This window comes from Eulemur rufifrons, chromosome 1 (assembly GCF_041146395.1).
Source record: "Eulemur rufifrons isolate Redbay chromosome 1, OSU_ERuf_1, whole genome shotgun sequence".
NCBI classification, from domain to species: Eukaryota; Metazoa; Chordata; class Mammalia; order Primates; family Lemuridae; genus Eulemur; species Eulemur rufifrons.
This window is the reverse complement of record NC_090983.1, coordinates 2,504,909-2,521,853: the sequence shown is the minus strand read 5'-3', so window position 1 is coordinate 2,521,853 and position 16,945 is coordinate 2,504,909. Positions and strand designations below refer to the sequence as shown.

The window sequence follows — 16,945 nt, the reverse complement described above, 5'->3', positions numbered from 1 at the left end:
AAACTGAGTTAAAAACAGGCTAAGAAGCAAAGGGGCTGGCAGGTGGGCAGCAGCAGGCGGAGGACAGGCCGAGTCAGGGAGCTCCGTCAAGGAAACATAAAGAAGTCACTGCAGGAACAAAGGATTTTCTTGAAGCCATGAAAGCAAGAAATGACACCACAGGATAAACATCCAGTGATGTTCGGGGCACACTTCAGAAGCCCTCCCAGAATATAAAAGAGGAAACGACAAAGCCACAGGAACATATAAAAGGGGAGATGACAGGAACGGGCCAGAGAGCCCGGACGTGACAGTCGGTGTTCGTGAAGGGAGCAAGCACAGATGGAGCAGATGCAGCGGGGCAGTTACACGCTGAAAATGGGACTATGCCGTGGACAGGCACTGCCTACAGTCAGCAGGCACTTTCCATGTGGTGCTGAGGACATCCTGATGAAATTGCTGACTGTCAAGTATAAGGAAAGGATGCAAGCCAAAACAGCTGATTAATGGACAAAAATCAGATTGACCACAGACGTTTGCAACATTAAATGTTGAAAGAATCTACAAAAAGTTCCATAATTCTAAGGGAAACGTGGCAATGCAAGAATTTTATACCTGCCCCAGTGGCCATTTGCATCTGGAGCCAGTGAAAAGATGTTTTCAGAGCTGCAAAGGCTCAGGAAGTAACTTCTGTGGTGGAGCAGCAGGTGGAGGGGAGGATCTGGTTATCTGCCTAGGCCAGGCCTTTCCTGGGTGTGCCCCATCTAGATGTTGACCTCCATCCCCCCTGTTGTCCCTTGCATCCCACAGGCATCTGGGGCTCAGCACCTTCAAGTTGAACGTCACCAGCTTCCTCCCGGACCACCTTTGCTGGCCTAGTGAATGGCACCCCCATCCTTCAAGTTGCTCGGCAGAGTCCCAGCCTTCTCCCCTACCCCTCCACTTTTCCTCAAGCAAGAATTCCCCATACTTCTCTCTAGCCCTGCCGCTGTCCGCTTGTCACTTCTCTGGACACAGGAGCATCCTTGCCTCTTCTCTCTCTCCTCCAGTTTGAATGCAAGTGTTTTTATTAAAACTCAGATCTCATTTGGTTTCTATGCTGCTGAAATCCCTTTAGTGGCTCCTTATTGTCCTTAGGATCAAATCCGAAATCCTCACCACCACACGGCTCCTGCCACCTCTCTGTCTGGCTCTGCCTGCTGCCCTCCAGCCTGCAGCCTTCCCTCGGCTCCTGAAACCTGCTGGTGGCTTCCTTCCCTGAGGAAGTCTGCATCCAGCTCGCCCCTCTGTCTGGAACATTCACCTACCTCGGGGCCCCCGGGATCCCCCCGCACCCCCGTGGGCTGGCCTCTGGGCAGTCTTCTCCTTGGTAGCTTGTACCAAACTTGGTGCCCTGTCTTCTGGCTACCTTGGGAGCATCATGAGTGCAGTGGTCCAGGCCCAGGCACAGCAGTGCTCGGCAGGTGCCTGTGACTGTGTGACTGCACACGTACACTGCTGTCCCACTTAGGCTTGTTTGGAAACTGCCTGTTACTCAACAATCTGCATTTAGTCTGTTAGTTGCCGTCCAGCAGGTGGATGTTTGCTGTCCCACCGCATGGAGGCACTGAGATGGGACGTTCCGTCAGGCCCCTGCTGCAGGGCCCCGGAACGGTGCAGGCCTTTGCCATGCTTAGCAATACTGAGATGAAACTTCTTGCCTAGGTCTTTTTGGCTTCCTCTCCAGTGTCTTCTAAGGGTAAATCCTAGAAGTGGAATGTCGGGTTACCTAGATTGTTGAAACCTTTCTGTTCCGTGCCTGAGTATGTCCATTTCCTCACATCTAATGTACACTGGGCATTTGCATTGTTTTTGGATTCCTTGTTAGCAGCTAAACCTGTTTTATTACTTTTCACATTGCAACTTTCTGTATGTGCTAGTTGTGTTTCTCCTTTGGTGAACCCGTTATTATTTTTTACATGGTAGTCTAATTCAGTCTGTTTACATTTAATGCAGTTATTGATATAGGTGGACTTACGTCTATCGTTCTGCTGTCTGTTTCCCATTTGTGTCTTATGTTTTTTTTTCTTTTGCTCCTTTCCTGCCAGCTTTGGGACCAACAGACTATTTGTTAGTGTTGCGCTGTATTTTCTCCCTTGGCTTTGACTGGTTTACTTTGACTCAGCCGGGGACTTGCAGGGCCCCCCACGTGGACGCATCCTTCTCAGTTGAGTGACACCCTCAGGCTGGTCTTGGCCTCCAGCTTTGTGCCACAGTCAGGATCTTGTCCCTGCACAAGAGCCCTGTAGGGCACAGTGGTGGGCTGGCCTCCTGAGTGCCTCTTCTCTCAGGGCTCAGTCATACGCTGCCTTTGCCCCCTGCTGAAAACCGTTCCCTCTGATATTCTGTTCTGTTTTATACTTGTTTGCTCTTCTGGTTCCAGCTTTTCTGTTTTGGCCAGAATCAACTTGAGATATTCTAAAAGGATTACAGAATCCTGAAACTCTATAGCTAGAGTGGCCTTAGAGATTTCATTTAAGCAAAGTTAAAGAACTTGAACAAAAGTTAAAGTTAGGAATTACTGGTAATTTTTTTCCTAAAGCATGCATTTTATTATGTAATCAGTAGTGAAATAGAACATACTCTAGAGTTGAAGACTGGGCACAGTGGCTCATGCCTGTAATTGTAGCATTTTGGGAGGCTGAGGCAGGAGGATCACTTGGGGCCAGGAATTCAAGGCTGCAGTGAACTATGATTGCATCACTGCACTCTAATCTGCTCAACAGGGCGAGACCCTATCTCTAAAAAAAAAAAGAATATAGAATATATTCTAGGGTTGAAAACTCTGTTTCCTATTAGGTAAATATATTTGTGTCTATCTCATTTAGTCGTTTCTTTGATGTTTCTTCTTTATTCATGCTATCATGTCTGAGAAAGAGTCATTTCCGTTTTAAAAATTCAAGTCAGTTGTTGTAGCATCTTTTAAACGTGGATTTTTTATCTTACATTTAACCAAGAAATTTTTCTTAAACCAAATAAAATCACTTGTCAGTGTACTTTCTCTTAAAAATAAATGGCTCCTATAATATTCAACATCCATTATGACTGAAAACTTGTAGTGGACTAGGAAAGAAAATACTTCTTTACCATGAGAGAGAGAACCCCTGTGTCGACCTGTTGGCATCATATGTAATAGTGAGTGGCCAGAGATATTTCCACTAAACACAGGAACAAGTGTGAGTATGCTAACACTGTTTAGATATTCTAGAGGTTCTAGCCAGTGCAAAAAGAAATGCAAGTTTAATTCTGGAAAGAAGCAGACAGGATTGTCAATTGTTTGAAGATGGTAACTGTCTACCAGGTAGATCAACCAAAAAAATTAACTATTAGAAAAAAAATTTGTTGAGATAGCCAGTGACAAATATACAAAAGTCAGTATTTTTTCCTATAGTCAGCAATAACCAATTGGAAACAAGGTGTATGAAGTTCCTTTCCAGAACTGAAAACAAAATGTAACTTACCATTGTATGCTTTTATCAAGAAATTTATAGTAACCATATTGAGAAGCCACAGAATTTTACTAAGAAATATAAAAAGGTCTGGAAAAAGTCAGGAGATTTCCAAACACTGTGTTTCTGGATAGGAAACTCAATATTATAGAAATGTCATTTTTCTCAAGTTAATTTACAAATCTAATGAAATTCCAGTAAATATTCAATGGATATTTTGGAACTTGGCAAAGAATATTTTAAAGTTGATCTGAAAGGATAAATACATGAGAATAGCCTTTCATTAAAATGTTTGAAAGGACCAGGTTTAGGCTGATAATTTCATATTCTTAACTTTAAGTAGAGAAATGTTCATTTTAGCTGAGAATTTGAGTTCTGCGTTTCCCTGTTGTCTACTTACTTAGTGTCAGTATGATTAATTCTCTGTGTGATGCAGTGGGGAAAAACTTTACATTTATTCTCTTAGGGTCCCTGGCTGGGCCCAGGAATTAAATTGACATAAAACGGATTAAGAGTAGAAAAGCATATGGACTTTTTACATGTACACGGGAACCCCCATGGGAAAATGAAGACCCAAGGAAGCAGTTAGAGCCAAATACTTATAAACTAAGTTGAACAAAGAAGAGCAAGTGTGAAAAAGTGACTAAAATATATGGGGAGACTAAAGGGAGACTTGAGTTAACTAGATCTGTTGTACAGGATTCTTTTGGCCTTGACTTCCCACCTCTGGCGATAAGAATGTTTCCTTTTGGTACAGGGAGGACATCTTCCACGTATGGATTTCATCTCCCACTTTTAGGAAGAAAAGGGGAGGTCAGGGAGTCCTTCTTGTACCTGCTGTTTATTAAGTGCCTTTAGCTCAAAATAATTCTGATGCCAAAGCGGCATTTTGGGTGGGATAATCTGCCACCCTTCAGTGATAAGATTGTTTTTAAAAATATTTCCATTGTCAAAGTCAAATGAGATATAGAGACAAATCTCTCAATGTAAAATGTTTTATTTGGGAAGCAAGAATTGCAGTTTGGGGCATACACAGAGACCAGGTGGCCTTTGGTATGTTTGCAAAACAAAGAGAAGATTAGGAGTTTTATTAGAAAGAGAAACATATTGTTTTACAAGAAAATTCATTGGCTCTAAAGAAGTTTTTGGGAGCTGGCAAGCTGTGATTGGTGAGTGACTGCGGTGGGTAGAACTAGTCTTAGAGTCATGGCAGGTTGTTTCAGCAGCTGCTGGGTAAAACTGGTCTTAGGTTACAGCAGGCTGTTTCAGCAGCCGGGCTGGTGAAAATGTAATTCTTAGAGGAGGTGCCATGTGGGCTGAGTGCTTTTTTCCCTTGGCCCCTTGACCCTGGTTTAGTTGGGTATTGCAAGAATGACCTAATCGTATAATCAACTTTTATACCATTTTACAGGTCTATCAGAAAGGCCAATCTGAAGATTTAGCTTTCCTGTTTTGTGTTCTGACCTTTTGCTTCATCCACAGTGACACCCTTGGGTCTTGTGCCAAGCTTACTTTTACTTTATACATAATTCTAAGAAAGTTTCTCATTCATCTTTCAAGGACATTAATGTTTGTCTGTAAAAGCAGCTAACATTTAATGATATTTTGGTCTGTATGCATTTTTTCTCGTATAGAAGCTTACCATCAATTCTTCTTAATTGACAATATAATGATTATAACAACAGCTAACATTTATAGCACACTTACTATGACTGATGAATTGCATACTTTGTTTAATACAGTAATCCACGAGGTAGGTATTATCCTCATTTCCTAGGTTAGGAAACGGAGACACAAAAGTTGTCTTGTCCAAGATTATGTAGACAGTGAGTCACAGAGATAAGATAGGATGCTACTCCAGATCTGTTTGGTTCCAGTCTGGGCAGTTAACCCTCAACCTGTCTAGCTTCTCATGCATCCGTACTAAAAGCTTACCACTCGTGTTTAGCTCTTCCTCTATAGTTGCTATAATGAGCAACTATCATCTGGAAGGTTCCTTTTAACAGCATGTTCCTGATTTGGAGCAGTAGTTTTCTAGGTGCTGCCCATAAGATAGTTAAGTAGTTATTACCTGCAGTTGTCAGATTGTAGAAATGACATAGTAGTAGAGGTGATGGTTCCTTCATATGCATAGAAACAGAATATTGGTTCATGAGAAAGATTTGATGTAAATTTCTAAAACCATTTGGGAAAACTGGCATTATGTCCCAAAGGTTGAGGACATACATTCCCTTTGACCCACCAATAACCTAGAAAATCATTTGCCTGTAGATATTGGAACATTTATAAGATTATTCAGAATTGTATTTTTTATAATAGCCTCAGACAAAAAATTACCCCAATGTCCATCAGCGGTAGAACGGATGAACAAATCATGATATTTAATTCATATAATGAAACACTATTCGGCAACACAAATGGACAAAATACATGTGACATGGTTGATTCTTAAGCATAATGTTGAGCAAAGGTGGCAGACACAAAGAGATACACACTGCACGATTGCATTTGTGCTACGTGAAGTAAAACACGCACACAGGTAAACAGGACAGCAGAGCCAGGGGTGCACAGACCCAGGACGTGGTCACGTGGGCACATGAGGGGTACTGGCAGTGAGCTTTCTTGACCCAGGTGATAGCTGTAGGCGTCCACTTTATCATTTTGTTAAATTGTACATTTTTCTTTATGTGCTTTTCTGTATGTGCATTAAAAGCTTAAATATTTGTTTGCCAACTGTTTTGCTTGTGTGTTTAAGGGGTCCAACTTGACCCCCATTAGAGAGATGAATGGATGGTTTATGAAGAAGTTTGGTGATGGAATATTTCTGGATGAATAGGACACTCTGGGTAATTATTCTGTCGGTCTGTGCTTCTCTTTTGTAACTTGAATGCAGGTATTCCTCTGTTTGTGAAGAAAATGAACTTTTGACAAGTTGCATATAAATCACTTCCTGAGGTCATGGGAGAGTATGTTATTTAAAGCAAATACTCTTTGATTTATTACCTACCCCCCAATTAATCAGGCTTTTGTTTATTGGGTTTGCATAATGGAGGGAGAGCTCTGCCCAGCGGAGTTGATGACCATGCAGCAGAGGGGGGTCAGTGGTCAGATGCTGCCAGCCCCCTGGGCCCCAGATACTGCTTCTGAGAGGGACTTCTGGCAATATCCAAGGGCCAGGCCTTTAAGACATTATTTTTAAAATAGTACTTTCTTGAAGCACTGCAGTTAAAGTTTAAAGAAACAAATCTCTAAAGTTAATAATTTTTGTTTGTATGACTTATAATAATTGTAAATCTTAAAATCACTATGAATGCAAATGCCCCTATCTCTGGGGACAAGTGTGTGTGTGGTAAAATGCAAATAATATTAAGTCCCAGAAGTAAGTGTTCACCTGAAAAATCTTGGAAGCATTTTCTAAAAAGCGTGTGTGTGCGTGTGCGCGTGTATGTGTGACGCGGCCAGCCAAATGCTGAAACACTTTGGCAGAGGCCTTCCTGCCAGAGAGCAGCTGAGAAAATAGTCTGCAGCCTGCAGGAAAAGGAAGGCCAGCCAGGTAGGAGGCAGGAGGGGCCAGGAGGGTGGGCTTGGGTCCCCATGACACACGCACAAGCTGCCACCTCTCTGTTTGTGTAACCCGTAGAAGCTGCGTTTAGACGCTGATCCACAGCAAGGGTGTCACAAAGAGGTCGTTCTGCAGGGTTCACAGCAGATTTTCTCTGAGCTCAGAATCGCAAATCTTTCAGTAGAGAATTTTAAAGTTAATTTCATAGCTGTGGGTTATTTATATTTCTAAAGTGGAGATTGGAAAGGGAATGTGTCAGAAAGGTAAATTATTAATGAAATAACTTGTCTACCAAAAGTTGGACATAGCAGCTTGTTTGTAGGTGCTAAAAATACATACAAATAAATATTTTTTTTAGTATACACCAAAGTATTCTAAACATGCCTAAGAATCTTTTCTGGCTGATAAGTTGATGTGAGATGAACAGCTGTGTTAGTACACTGGACAAAGAGCACCCACACGCTGGCTTGCAGGGGCCTGCAACCCTGTTGTTTCTGGGAGACAAATTTACGATGACAGTTAACATCTCTTTGAGTGTTTACTACGTGTGAGGCACTGAGCTGCTTATTTTATATTATCCCACTTAATCTTACCTGCAGGATAACTATTATTTCCATGTTGTTGTGAGGAAGCCGAGGTCCAGAGAGGTTGAGCCAAGCTCCCACGGCTATAAAGTTAGGAGGTGGTGAAGCCGGGTTGGCACCAGGCTGCAGAGCTGCAGGGCACGGACTGTCGGGCCCGTTGCCCACGAGTCCTCCCACGGTCTAGGTGGTTTTAGGTCCTATTTTGTGTAATGACAGATTTTCAATATTTTTTGTTCTCTGTTTCCAAAAGTTTAGTGTATTTCTTATGACTAATTCCTGTGTGGTGAGTATGGTAGTGGGATTCTCAGATTCTGCTATCATATTAAAAGTCTTTAAAACAAGGTTGTGTTTATCTGGAAAGTTGCTGATACATCTATATGAGCTACATATAAATCAAAGCCTATCTCGAGAGGGGTGTGCTTTTTAAAGCAAATAATCATTGCTTGACTTCTCTACTGCACCCCTGCCATGTTGATTTAAATGAAAGCTTGAAAATTGCCAGAGTTTGGTGTTTTGCAGCAATGTGTTCCAGTGTCTTTACAGTAATGACAAAAGTCTTTCCTGCCTACTGTAATCCCAACCCAAATGTTTCTTGTCCTAAATTCTGCTTGGCTCTGTGACATAGAAATATGCAGGAGTTTGACAAGGTAACCAAAAATATGAGGGAGCTTGACCAGGTTGCCTCTCGGTGTAGTTTTCTATATTGTAACTCCCCGATTTTATAAGACATTTATTCATGTTAGTCTCCCATCCTAAATTCTGTAGCCTAAACAGTTTTATATTAGAGTCAACACAAATACACAGGTATTACTTAATCATTATGAATGGGTTTTAATAGAATTTTTAATTTCTCAACTAAGTGAGATATTTACTGATTTGTGTATAATAAAGACAATATATTTTTCCTTTGGGAAATAGTTTAGTATTGCATTGAATTCATTTTAATCATTTAGCATTTTAATTTAAAGGCATTTATATCACTTTTTTAAAATTAAGCCTTTTATTTTGAGATAATCATAGATTCATATGCAGTTGTAAGAAACAATAAACTGTATACCTTTTACACACTTTCCCCAATGATAACGTCTTGCAGAACTACAGTGTACTGTCACAACCTGGATGTCGACATTGATATAGTCAAGATCCAGAACATTTTTATCACCACAAATATCCCTCTTGTTGCTTCTTTATAACCACACCCTCTTCCCTCCCACCCCTGATCCCCCCCTTAACCCCTGGAAACCACCAACCTGTTCCCTATTTCTATAATTTTGTCTTTTCCAGAGTGTTATACAACATGTAACCTCTTGGGATTCACTTTTCTCGCTCAGCATAATTCTCTGAGAGTCATCCAGGTTGTTTTGTGTTTCTACAGTTCATTCCTTTTTATTGATGGGTGATTTTCCATGGTATGGATGTATCACAGTTTATTTAACCATTTATCCATTGAAGGACATCTGGGTTGTTTCCAGTTTGTGGCTAACTTGAATAAAGCTTCTGTAAACAATTGTGTGCAGGTTTTTGTGTGAATATGAGTTTTCATTTCTCTGGATATATGCCAGGGGTACAATTGCTGGGTCATACAGTAGTTGCATGTTTAGTTTTTTAAGAAAGATTGTTTTCCAGAGTGGCTGTATCTTTTTACATTCCCACCAGCAATGTATGAGCGATCTCGTCTCTCATCAGCATTTGGTGTGGTCTCTATTTTTTATTTCAGTTGTATTGATAGTTGTGTGGTGACATGTCAGTGTGATCTGAGTTTGCATTTTCCTAATAGCTGGTGATTTTGAACATCTTTTCATGTGCTTGTTGCCATATGTATTTCCTCTTCAGTGAAACGTCTCTTTGTGAGATATTTCTAATTGAATTATTTGGATTTTTGCTGTTGAATTTTGAGAGTTCTTTACTTATCTTAGAGTCTTTTATTGGATGCGTGATTTGCAAATATTTTCTCTCACTTTGTAACTTGTCTTTTCAGCCTCTTAACAGGGTCTTTTGCAGAGCAAACATTTTAAATTTTGATACAGTTCAGTTTATCAGTTTTTCTTTTTATGGGTCATGCTTTTGGTATCAAGTCTAAAAACTCTGCCTAGCCCTAGACCCTAAAGATTTTCTCCTCTTATTTTTTTATTTACTTTTTTTCCTATCCCATGTGGCTGACAGAGGATCTCTTCCTGTTTTTCTTCTAAAAATTATATAGTTTTATATTTAAGTCCATTTTGAGTTAATTTTTGTTTAAGGTCAAGGTTTTGGTTTTTTTTTTTTTTTTTTGGTGGCCTATGGATGTCCACTTGCTCCAGTGCCAAATGGTAAAAGGCTCTTCTTCCTCCCCTGAATTGCTTTTGCACCTTTGACAAAGATTGCTTGGGTGTATTTGTGTGGACCTATTTTTGGATTCTCTGTTCTGTTCCTTTGATCTTTGTCCCTCTGCCAATTCTACGCTGTCTTGATTACTGTAGCTTTATAGAAAGCTTTGAAATTAGGTAGACTGTTTCCTCTGTTTTTATTTTTCTTTTTGAAAATGTTTTAGCTGTTTTAGTTCGTTTGCTTTTCCATATAAATTTTAGGGTAATCTTGTCTATATCTGTGAAACGTTTGGAATTTTAATAGGATTTGCATGAAACATGTATATCATTTTGGAGAAAATTGATGTCTTTACTATATTGAGTCTTCCAATCCATGACCACAGTATGTCTTTCCATTTATTTAGATCTCCTTTGATTTCTTTCATTACATTGTGTAGTTTTCAATGTATAGGTCCTATACATGTTTTGTTAGATTAACAACTAAACATTTCTCTTTTATTGAGCAATTATAAATGACACTGTATTTTAAATTTCAGTGCCCCTGTGTTCATTGCTAGTATATAGAATACAATTGATTTTTGTATGTTTATCTTGTTTCTTACAATGTTGCTGAATTCACTTAGTAGTTCCTTGTGTTTTACTTTTATTTCTAGCCCCAATTATTTAACATTTTCTATGTGCCAGGCATTATGCTAAGGCTTTCCTTATGCTTGTCCAAGCCAGTAAGTAGTGGAGCTAGGATCCTAATACTTAAATCATTTATCCACTTTGTTCACTTCACAAATACTTAAGGAGAGTTTACATGGACCACAGCAGATCCAGACGTTGGGTCCTACAGACATTGGAACCTACAGTCTGAAACAAGCATTAGAAGTAATACAAGTGGTTATATAGCTATGATAAGGTCAAAACTAAAACAAAAAGTGAATTAATTACAATGTAATGCATTTAGCTCATTCTATAAGTGGGCGAAGTAAACGTACCTTAGCCAGTCTGGGGGGTGGGGGAGGTGAGGGTGTCCAGGGAGGGCTTCCTAAAGAAAAACAGGAAAAATTTCCTGAGCTTATTGATTCTTACCAACTTATATTAGTTTTTGAAATGCAGAGATGTCTGTGATAAAAGCTCATATGAAGAGAATTCTAAACTTTGCTTGTCAAAGAGCCCAAGGACCCCTGGCCAAACTGAATGCAGTTCCCCACTCATCTCCGGCTCCTTGTCCTCACTTCCATCACCTGCTGCTGTCTGAGCCCCACCCCCTCCAGCCTGCACCAGGTCCCCGGACTCTGTAACCTCCCAACCAGCCAGTCCAGTCCGGCTGTGTCGACTTGGCCCTCTGCCCACTGGGTGCTGTTGGCTTTGGTCTCCTGCCAACTCACCATCCCTTCATTTCCACATCACCAGTTTCCTCCTCTCCTTTGTGCTTCCTTCCCCCTTCCTCCTGGCCAGCTGGATTTTGAAGTCATTTGGGTGAAAAGATGGCCATTTGATTAGTTAAGCGTCAGGCCCCCCTTCTGCCAGTCCATTTGGGAAAATCATCCATGGTACTAAATAAGCTCTTGAAACAATAACTACAATAAGTTTCTGGTTAGTTGGGAACTAAAATCTTACTGTGTAGAAATTTGCCCCTCAGACAGATGTCTAGGTAAAGACAGACCCTGTCGCCATTGGCAGGGGAAGGATCAGCCCCTCCTCGGCACTGTTGTGTGCTCCGATAGCGCTCGGCACCTCACATCTACCCTGCTGAGTGGCATTACTCTCCCCTTGTCACGAAAGTGAGATGGTGTCCCACAGCCAGCACTGTCTCCACCTGTGCCTTTCCTGCTATCCCTGTGGCAGTGTGCTTAGCAAGCCCCGCCTACCTTAAGACTGAGGACGCTTCTTCCTCTTCCTGTGTTTCCCTGACTGTAGGAGAGATCACTTGTCTTTGAGTCAGCGTGGAAGAAGGAGAAGGACATTGTTTCCAAGGAGATAGAGAAGCTCCGCGTGTCCATCCAGACCCTGTGCAAGAGCGCACTTCCCCTGGGGAAGATCATGGACTACATCCAGGAGGACGTGGACGCCATGCAGAATGAGCTGCAGCTGTGGCACAGCGAGAACAAGCAGCACGCAGAGGCCCTGCAGAAGGAGCAGAGGTGGGAGCGGGTAACAGGGAGCGGGGGCCTTGTAGGAGCAGAGGTCAAGGTTGAGGGGGAACGGGAGGGGGGCCTGCAGAAGGAGTTGGGTTTTGGGGGTAGTGGGGATGGGGCCCTGCAGAAGGGGCAGAGGTCAGGGTGGGAGGGTAACAGGGAGAGTGGGCCCAGCAGAAGAGGGGGTGGGAAATAACAGGGAGGTGGGCCCTACAGAAGAAGCGGAGGTCTAGAGGAGGGGTTAACGGGGAGGGGGCCCTGCAGAAGGAGTGAGGGGGTAATAAGGAGGGGGCCTTGCAGAAAGGACAGAGGTTGGTGGGAGGCGGGGCAGGAGATCGATGGCGTAATGGGAGAGAAGCAGTCTGGGATGCCCATGGGTCTGCCCCGGAGTTTAGGGGGAATCTCCCTAGAATTCACTACCTCTCAACCCTCCCTTTCTTACCTCCCTCACAAGGAGAACGGATATCTCTTCATTCATACCACAGCAAGCATTTCTCTGTCGCAATTAGAAGAGATTTGGAGTTCATGTTCATACACAAAATAGATTTAGACATTAATAAATCCAGAGAACGTTGGATACCATTTTTTCATGTGTCTTATCATAATCCCTAATGTTTTGTAAATGTTTATGATTTTATTTTATTTTATTTTTTTTTTGAGACAGAGTCTCACTCTGTTGCCCGGGCTAGAGTGAGTGCTGTGGCGTCTGCCTAGCTCACAGCAACCTCAAACTCCTGGGCTTAAGTGATCCTCCTGTCTCAGCCTCCCGAGTAGCTGGGACTACAGGCATGCGCCACTATGCCCGGCTAATTTTTTCTATATATATTTTTAGCTGTCCATATAATTTCTTTCTATTTTTTTTAGTAGAGATGGGGTCTCGCTCTTGCTCAGGCTGGTCTCGAACTCCTGAGCTCAAACGATCCGCCCACCTCGGCCTCCCAGAGTGCTAGGATTACAGGCGTGAGCCACCGCGCCCGGCCAAATGTTTATGATTTTAAGTGTTTTTTTTTCAGAAAACATGATTTGACTCCATGATATATCCATAAGCCTATGTAATTAAAAGTATATTATAATGAAGTTCTACTCTTTATTATTAGTCTGCTTATTTTTAAAAAGTCCTTTACAATTTAAAATGTACAACATGAAGGAAGTTAGACAGTCACCAAGAACTTTTTGGTGCCTATTCTGGCATGATACTTGGTTAGCACTTCTTACATTTTGATTTAAGATATTAGAAAGTACCATCTTAGACACTTTTCCCTTACAAAACCAGATTTGCCTTTATGGTAGGATGGTTGGAAACTACTGGTCTTCCTTGTTTTGTATTTTACTTTGTATTTATATGCTTTTAAAAACCTAAAAGGAAAGGTTAATTTTGACTTTAGCTTTCCCAACTATATTCAAGACTTTTCTCCGTATTTACCCAACAACTAAAAGGTCTCCTGCCAGTGTCATGAACAAGTGAGCCAGGGACACCGCAGCCCTCCTCGCCCTGTGTGCCTCTCCTGCGGGGTGGTGTCCCCCGGTGAGGACGGGGCTGGCCAGGTTCTCTTAGTGTCGATGGGGACTTTGCTGCATACCTTCTTGCTGCCCCTGAGGCTCTAATTTAAGAAATTGAAGAAATATTAGCTGCTTTTTTTAAAAATAAATCTCATGTTTGACTTCACTTTTAGTGATGGCAGGGGTTATGAAAATAAGGAATAAATTTTTCCCAGGTGTGAGTGTTTTGTCTCTTTAATATCATTATTGTATACATTTATATTTTACCCTTTTTCTTTGGATGAGATGAATAATTACTTTTGTCTTCGGTGTTTTAATTACGAAGCAAACGTAAGGTGAGCCAAGATGTTGATGAGCTGCTGGTTTTGTTCTCCGCAGCATCACAGACTGTGCCGTGGAGCCCCTGAAGGCCGAGCTGGCTGAGCTGGAGCAGCTGATCAAAGACCAGCAAGACAAGATCTGCGCTGTGAAGGCCAATATCCTAAAGAATGAAGAAAAAATCCAGAAAATGGTGTATAGTATCAATTTGACTTCAAGAAGGTGAACACTCAGAAGTTTCAGAGATGAAAAGTCACCACCATCAGTTTAAAAAGGAAGATAGAAAATCATCACTCTTTAAGTTCCAGTTTGCTAAGAAAATGAACAGTTTACAATGTTAATATCCAGCTAACTTTCAGAGCTTTCAAACTTTGAGCATATTAAGTGTATAAAAAGACCATGTTTTCTTACCTCCTTCCAGCTGGAATATTTGCTAGTTATAAATAGCTCTTCCCAACGCCTTTGTGAGTTTTTTTGTAAGCGTGTTCTTTGTGTTCTGCTGCAGCCTGTTGAGTTCTGCACCAGAATTCTCTAGCAGGTGAGCGGGGTCGGCATTCCAGGGAACAGTGGTCCTTTATTCCAGTTCAGTGAAAGAACTTGCAGAGGTCAACACTGAATGAAGGATGACTGTACACTTTTTGATGGGCACTTTGTATATAGAATGAGGCCTGAAATGAATAAATTATATTTTTAGTTAATTTCCATTTGAAAAGGGTTAATTTCAGCCTGTATCCTTATAAGTTACAGATCAACTGGTTTTTAAAATTGTTTTTTTAAGCTCTTTATAATTATATATGCTTCTTTATGTAATTTTCTTGTTGATTCCTGTCATCTTTTGTTTGTGTTTCTAGCCCTTAAAGATCATAAATTTTAAAAGGAGACTTTAGTATGGTCTTTATGGACATTGTCTGGACATGAAATTGTCATAGGCTGCATCCTCATTTTCTTCAACATTTTTCCCTGGCTTTTCCTCGCATAGATGCTAGTGCGGTTCCTCTGGAGTCCTCGTTCTCTTTAAGAAGAGAGTCTTGCTCTATGAGGCACTGACATCATGCCTTTTCCTTTGCATAGGTGTATGTGCCTACACACCTGACAGACAGGTAGTTAGGAAAAACCGCATAAGGAAGACTTAAAAGGATGCATCAATTTACAAAAATTTTTTGATGTCAGCCATTTTTTTGGAAATTGTTTTTTTAAGGCAAAAGTTTTTTTAAAAACATGGTTTATAGTTAGTTCTACACTTAACATATACTCTTGTAAATAGGAAAGTTTTAAGTTACTGTATAAAGGATTTCACTGTGTTTGGAGACATACTTATGGGCCTTAAAGTCTGCCTCCTAATACTTTTATTTCTAGATACTGTGTTTATTATGTAAATTAAGGAGTGCCATTTAAAGTGTGAGAATTGCCTGAGGCAGTTTTGTTTCTTTGTGGGTTAGCACAAATGGCACCGTTTGGTTTTTCTTAATGCAATTTCCAAAATAAATTTTTTACTGAGGTAGTTATATGATTTTCTAAGCTAAATAAGTTCAGGAGCAGGTTATTCAGATCTGCCATTCTGAAACATTGGTCTTTTTCTCCTTTCTTGAGTACATCATAAAATTCTATTTGATCAGATCATACTAAATACATTTTGGGTACTCTGGTTTCTCTTCAGATCATATAAATCTTTCACGTTTTCCTAAATACATTTTGGGGGAAGGGGAGGGGTATTAGTAAACTAGTCCTTCATATATTTATAATCTCTTTTCTACTGAATTGAATGACTTAGCCATAATCCTAAATGGACCCTATTTTGCTTCAAGTTAAGTTGTCTGCCTTTTATGAATTTGTATATGTGAATAGAATTTTTGGGTTACAAAAAATTGCATACATTGTATGTGAGTGAAATTTTGTAAGAAGTAGTCTATCAAATTGTATCATAAAATTTATTTTTCTTTTATACATAAATCATTAAAAATAATCACATATTTTTTCTATAAGTATGGATTGTGCAGTTCAATTCACACATGTAAAAAACATAAGCATTTGGATTTTTCATTTTGAAATGTGTGTATTTTGTTTTTCTTGTGAAGAAAGTTCAGGGAATTACATCTTTTCGTTCATATTGTGACACCCCTTTTCTCTATGAATGGAAGTTTTATAAGATAGGTAAGCATTTGCCAGAAACTTTAAGATCATTTGTGAAGTTTTAGGAGGTCTCTACATGTGATTATTATGGTATCTTATCATAGACAAATTAGGTCCTGATCTTATTTAATACTTTGAGAAAATATATAAATGGGATTTTTAAGTATTATATTTTCCTCCACTTCGGTTTATAAATTTTCAGGGCACACTGGAGTCATACTTTAGGTATTTGAATTTAAAAATTGAGCTGACAGTAGTTTATAATTCAAAGGAAATGTGTAAACCTTTGGAAAAAATAGTTCAAGACTAAAATTCAGGCTTTTTGCTTTGATATTCATAATTATTTTTCCTTTTAATAATCAACTTTTTTAAAAACTGAAATCTGTGAAGAAAAATGATGTCATTTAATGATATGAAGTGCAATATAGGATTTGGGGTGGTATGGAATTCTGTTCGTGTACTGACAAGTGCCCCTGAGGTATTCCTGGACTTCGTTTCTAGGCTGCAGAGAACTGAGTTTGTCTTCTTTGTCGATGTGCATCGTGTCATGGCACACGAGTAAGAGAGAAGGTGGCCAGGGCCTTTGACCAGCTTTTGAATAAACAGCTGCTACCAGACAGCAGCAGACTTGGGGTGACCAGTCTGCCTGAGGAGGTGCTTCCAAACCAGGCTGGGCGCAAAGAAGATGGTGCCCTCAGACATGTCACATCAGGGAATAAATGAAACACACAGACCTTGGACTCAGCTTCTAACTCTGGGGTCTTCTGTTCACACCCACAAGTTTAGAGAGTAATCACATCATTCATGACACCTTCTGGAGGAGGCGACCTCGGCCTCTGCTGAGAGTCTTCCAGGCAGAGTCGGACTAGCAAAGTAGAAGTGAGAAAAATGTAAGCAGAGCAGGAGGGGAAGGGAAAGCTGTTACCAAGCTCCTGAGATGAGCTGCTTGCTC

General features: G+C 40.6%; 1 protein-coding gene across 1 annotated transcript in view; it reads left to right on the top strand.

The window, feature by feature from the left end:
• The window catches only part of TRAF3IP1 (TRAF3 interacting protein 1), a 73,734-nt gene extending 59,083 nt beyond the window's left edge, over nt 1-14,651 (top strand). The window contains exons 14-15 of the mRNA XM_069465580.1: nt 11,828-12,051; nt 13,924-14,651. Of these exons, the coding sequence (XP_069321681.1) occupies nt 11,828-12,051; nt 13,924-14,089 (390 nt within the window). The 3' untranslated portion in view covers nt 14,090-14,651. The remainder of the gene's footprint in view (nt 1-11,827; nt 12,052-13,923) is intronic.
• The last annotated feature ends 2,294 nt before the right edge of the window (nt 14,652-16,945 follow it).